The sequence below is a fragment of the Erpetoichthys calabaricus genome, chromosome 9 (genome assembly GCF_900747795.2).
Source record: "Erpetoichthys calabaricus chromosome 9, fErpCal1.3, whole genome shotgun sequence".
Classification (NCBI taxonomy): domain Eukaryota; kingdom Metazoa; phylum Chordata; class Cladistia; order Polypteriformes; family Polypteridae; genus Erpetoichthys; species Erpetoichthys calabaricus.
In genome coordinates, this window is record NC_041402.2 from 188,969,281 (window position 1) to 188,975,280 (window position 6,000).

At 43.2% G+C, this 6,000-nt stretch overlaps 1 protein-coding gene across 5 annotated transcripts in view; it reads left to right on the forward strand.

Annotated features, from left to right (window-relative positions):
• The window catches only part of ntmt1 (N-terminal Xaa-Pro-Lys N-methyltransferase 1), a 46,225-nt gene extending 45,304 nt beyond the window's left edge, over window positions 1–921 (forward strand). For all 5 annotated transcript variants that reach the window (XM_051932324.1, XM_051932326.1, XM_028808654.2 and 2 more), the window contains one exon: window positions 274–921. In XM_051932324.1, the coding sequence (XP_051788284.1) occupies window positions 274–530 (257 nt within the window). In that variant the 3' untranslated portion in view covers window positions 531–921. The remainder of the gene's footprint in view (window positions 1–273) is intronic.
• The last annotated feature ends 5,079 nt before the right edge of the window (window positions 922–6,000 follow it).

Here is a 6,000-nt window from a genome sequence, read left to right on the forward strand (position 1 = left end):
TAGGATATAGCGGGTTGGACAATAACTGACTGAATGACCAGAAAACGGAGTTTTTTTTGGAAAAAATATTCAGCTCTCAAAAGAGTTACGGTGAAGTGCAAGTCTTGAGTGTCTGTACAAATATGTCCTTAAAAAGAACCGGATAGTACGAACTGAGATGAAAAATGACTGGCGGAGCAGCGTTCCTAACATGATTTAGTGGTTTAAGAGCTGAACTGGTTTGGAAGAAGTCAGTGGCGACTGTTATTAATGTTGTCTCTTTTTTGCTCGCAGGTCACTTGACGGACGGACATTTTGTCCAGTTTCTGCGTCGTTGCAAGCTAGGGCTAAAGCCGAATGGAATCATCTGTATCAAGGACAATGTGGCTCATGAGGGAGTCATAATGGATGACGTGGACAGTAGTGTATGTCGTGATCTGCCTTCTGTTCATCGCATCATGAAGGAGGCTGGCCTGCAAATCCTAGCAGAAGAGAAGCAGGACAATTTGCCCGAGGATATTTACCCAGTGCAGACTCTAGCCCTTAGATAGGAGTTATTGCCCTTTTTTTGGTGACATCAAGAACAAATTGTGTCCATAGCACAGCTCAGAATCGTAATCAGGTTTAACAGAACTGTAAAGAAGTTACTTTAAAAAGAAGAAAATGGAGCCTAAAAAGAAGAAAAGTAAATTCAACTATGTGTGACTGTTCAACCACATCTGAGGATCTCAGTCTGCTGGAGGTCACTGCTAACTGATTTAGCCTAACAAAATTACAACAGGAGAGCATAAGTAAGCAACTCTGGTTTTTGTTAATCCCGACAGCAAAGCCGCCTTCCCTGAGGACCACCTATAAAACCAGATTGATCAAGCCATTACTGGTGTGGGGGGCTTCTCTGCAGTGTCTGTCTGTTCTCCTCAATAAATATCAAAATATTCCAGATTTGCCATCTCTTTCTGTCTCTCTCTCTACTATGAGGAGATGCGACTGTGCCTTGTATTCTTCCGAAAGGCCCTTCTCCCTTCTTTTCCAGTGCAACATCTTTTGAGATTTTGCGTATTTCGGTTGTAAGAAATGACCTCTGGAGATGAACCACCAAGTACAGACCATTGTGACCTCCTGCCTGTCAAACCAAGAGACTCCTCTTCTTATGCCACGAATGTCACCCACTTGGGGGATCTGTACACTGCCTTTAAATGGTTTCACCCAACAGAAGGGTCTTCCAGGAGCGAGCGTGCGTGCCTGGAGGATTGCACACGGAATGACGATCGTCGCTTTGGAGGCTCTCTTAACTGCGACTGTTTTCAATTTAAATTTTCTGATAGCAGATTTGCATCTGTTTGACATCCGCACAGTGGATTTTAGTTTTGGACTCTGCAATCTTTACTTTTTGACTTGATGATCCTTTCTACTCTTTTCATTTCGTGTGTAGCGTGTATGTTTGGATCACTAATTATGGTAAATTGGTCAGGTGTGTGTGTGTGTGCCCTGTGATTAGCTGATATGCCATCAGGGATGGTTTCCAGCCTTAGGCCTGATACTTAGCAGTTAGGTTCCACCTTGTGACATTGAATTGGACAACAGAGATACAGATCATGGTTTGACGATGAATGACATCATCCCATATACGAATATATTCACACACATTACAGTTTGAATCTAAATTCCTTTTCAGCATTTCTTATGAAAACAAAAGTAGGAGGACAATACACACGTCTTCAGTAGCACCCTTCTGTGTAAGGGGTGAATATTTAAGGCAGCTATTGTAAGGATTCTGTGCCCCGCTTATCTTTGATGATGCTTACCTTTATGTAGTAGACACTGTCTCTTATCACACATGACCTGCTTTTATAGTTCTGTTGTTGGACGGTTGTGTTTTACAGGGCAGGTTCTCTAAACAAGATAAAGAACATTTATAGGTACAAGTCACAAATACAGAAAGTATTCACAGCGCATCACTTTTTCCACATTGTGTCATGTTACAGCCTTATTCCAAAATGGATTAAATTAATTTTTTTCCTCAGAATTCTACACACAACACCCCATAATGACAACGTGAAAAAAGTTTGCTTGAGGATTTTGCAAACTTATTAAAAATACAAAAACTGAGAAATCCCATGTACATAAGTATTCACAGCCTTTGCTCAATACTTTGTCGATGCCCCTTTGGCAGCAATTCCAGCCTCAAGTCTTTTTGAATATGATGCCACAAGCTTGGCACACCTATCCTTGGCCAGTTTCACCCATTCCTCTTTGCAGCACCTCTCAAGCTCCATCAGGTTGGATGGGAAGCGTCGGTGCACAGCCATTTTAAGATCTCTCCAGAGATGTTCAATCTGATTCAAGTCTGGGCTCTGGCTGGGCCACTCAAGGACATTCACAGAGTTGTCCTGAAGCCACTCCTTTGATATCTTGGCTGTGTGCTTAGGGTCGTTGTCCTGCTGAAAGATGAACCGTCGGCCCAGTCTGAGGTCAAGAGCGCTCTGGAGCAGGTTTTCATCCAGGATGTCTCTGTACATTGCTGTAGTCATCTTTCCGTTTATCCTGACTAGTCTCCCAGTTCCCCACAGCATGATGCTGCCACCACCATGCTTCACTGTAGGGATGGTATTGGCCTGGTGATGAGCGGTGCCTGGTTTCCTCTAAACGTGACGCGTGGCGTTCACACCAAAGAGTTCAATCTTTGTCTCATCAGACCAGAGAATTTTCTTTCTCATGGTCTGAGAGTCCTTCAGGTGCCTTTTGGCAAACTCCAGGTGGGCTGCCATGTGCCTTTTACTAAGGAGTGGCTTCCGTCTGGCCACTCTAACATACAGGCCTGATTGGTGGATTGCTGCAGAGATGGTTGTCCTTCTGGAAGGTTCTCCTCTCTCCACAGAGGACCTCTGGAGCTCTGACAGAGTGACCATTGGGTTCTTGGTCACCTCCCTGACTAAGGCCCTTCTCCCCCGATCGCTCAGTTTAGATGGCTGGCCAGCTCTAGGAAGAGTCCTGGTGGTTTCAAACTTCTTCCACTTACAGATGATGGAGGCCACTGTGCTCATTGGGACCTTCAAAGCAGCAGAAATTTTTCTGTAACCTTCCTCAGATTTGTGCCTGGAGACAATCCTGTCTCAGAGGTCTACAGACAATTCCTTTGACTTCATGCTTGGTTTGTGCTCTGACATGAACTGTCAACTGTGGGACCTTATATAGACAGGTGTGTGCCTTTCCAAATCATGTCCAGTCAACTGAATTTACCACAGGTGGACTCCAGTGAAGCTGCAGAAACATCTCAAGGATGATCAGGGGAAACAGGATGCACCTGAGCTCAATTTCGAGCTTCACGGCAAAGGCTGTGAATACTTATGTACATGTGCTTTCTCCATTTTTTTATTTTTAATAAATTTGCCAAAATCTCAAGTAAACTTTTTTCACGTTGTCATTATGGGGTGTTGTGTGTAGAATTCTGAGGAAAAAAATTAATTTAATCCATTTTGGAATAAGGCTGTAACATAACAAAATGTGGAAAAAGTGATGCGCTGGGAATACTCTCCGGATGTACTGTATACAGGGAGATTCACTCGAAAAGGGCCCAGAATATTCTGTAATAACTCTTGCTAGGATGAAATAACGTGCAATGTGATCCTCAGTATTTGGAGTATTTGAACAAGCCGGGATGCCCCATGCGTCGGAGCGATTTGAGGTAGACGCCGGACAGCCGTCACAAAATTTAACCTCCATTTGTAACTTCTGGGTGCATCCCGCCCACCTGTACCCCTTCACTCAGTCACTCAACTTCTCATCAGCATGGTGGTGTACAGTATTGAGCAGCGCGTCTTCATGGTGCGAACCTATTGCGTCACCAATTCGTTTAAACGATGTCAGAATTGACTGGATGATCGTGAGTTAACAGAAGGTGACTTCCAGCAAGATGGAGCAACGTGTCGCACATCGGCAAGGAGCATAGCAGAAATGGAGTCCTCCTTCGGTAACGGGGTCATTTCAAAGGGGCTTTGGCCACCATGGTCGCCAGATCTGACACCACCAGACTTCTTCCTTTGGGGTCTGCTCAAAGGAAACTTCTATCAGAACAAGCCTTGCACTGTTGAAGATTTGAAGGAAAACCTCCAACGTGAAATTCCTGCTCTTCCCCACCCCGAGACGCTTGCAGATAGATATAGGACCATGGAGCGTTGCGTTGAAATGTGTCTGGCAGAAAACGGAAACCATTTCCAGCATTGCGTGTAATGCAATCGATTACACATACGTCAAGATATATGGTTCAGATTGCTACATCCTAACGGGAGTTACAACAGAATATTCGGGGCCTCTTTCAAGTGAATCTCCCTGTACTAGTAGTGTGCTTGAAGAAATGCAAATTCATTCAGGTCATGCAGTCTCAACAGCCTGGACTCTCCACTTTTCTGCATCATCATACAACAGTTAAATGTCTCTAACCTTAAATTATTTATTGGAATGGTAGGCCCAAAATCAGCTAGGAATAATCCCAGGGGAAAGAAACCGCCATAATTTCATGTTCTCTTCAGTGAACTTGACTAACTTTTGATTTTCTTTTCATTTCTTTAAAGAAGGAAACAGAGCAACTACAGTCATTAATGAAATTAGAGAAGAAAATTCACTTTGAAAAAACGGATACACGCATACCTCAGCAACTAGTTGTACAGGAGTAGCAGAACTCTTAATGGGTGTGTGAGTAGCCATCTTATCAGGGAGAGCAAGGAAGAAGGGAGGAAAACCAGCCGTGCTTCAAGTGCCACACTCCGTGTCCTTGTTGGTTTAAAAAAAAATGTCAAAAATTAATTGTGTGCTGCTCAATTTGCACATTATGTAAAGGAGCACTTAACCTGAACTTGGAATCCTGCTGCTATGGTTTCTCAGGTAGAAACTGTCATGTACCTAATAGTCAAAATACAAAAAAAAAAGAATTTTTAGGCAATGTTGGACTTAAAAAATATTACATTTTACACATGTCTTCAATGAAGGCGCATGGCCATTGAGATCTAGTGTATATTTTTTATATGAACACACTTTGTAATATCATTTGATACAATTAGGAAAAAAATATTTATTCTCTGGCATAACTGGCCATCCATCGTTTATGGTTTTAAATTGGCACATATGCAATATTTTTTAACATATGTTTTGACTGTTTACAGGATTGTACCAGTCTATAGAGAAAATGAACAAAATGGTGACATAAACTGGAGTGTAGGAAAGGGCACAGAAAATTGTACTGGTCGTCCCAATGAGGTGCAGAGAAAGCATCTCGTGATTCTGTTAAGTCTCACAGAATATGAAGGGGTGAGTGTTGGGGAGGCGAGTGCAACCAAACCTCCCGATATTTTTATAGCTTCATTCAACTCTTTGTAGTGTTTCTTGTTCTTGAGGGTTTTCATTTATGAATGTACACTAGCTGCTTAAAGTTAGGAATGGAATTTTTCTTCTTAAATATTCATTTAACGTGTTGGTGAATGGGAAAAGTTGTACAGTGGAACCTCGGTTTGCGAGCATAATTTGTTCTGGAAACGTGCTCGCAGTCCAAAGCACTCGTATATCAAAGTGAATTTCCCCATAAGAAATAATGGAAACTCAAGATGATTCATTCCACAACCCAAAACTATTCATATAAAAATGATTAATACAAAATTATCTATATATATATAATTCACTAAGCCACCGCCAGCGCAAGCAAGACACCCATGGAAGCACGCAGGACGGAGCCACGCCCACCAACTCTAAGACCATTGGATACGACAACTCGCAGAGCCACGCCCACCAACTCGGACGCAGCAACTCACAGAGCAGGGCGTCATTCGCGTTCATCTCTGCTACACTCCACATGCACCTCTGAAGAAGCATGTTTGTCGCGGATGTGAATCGCTGTATGCGGCGTGTATGAGGGGTATCCCATGGTCTTACAGTTGGTGGGCGGGTCTCTGTTGCTCTTGCGAGCGGGCGCACGACCAGGCAGTGTGTATGCTTCGAGAGCAAGGGTGGATGCGACAGCACCATCTATGA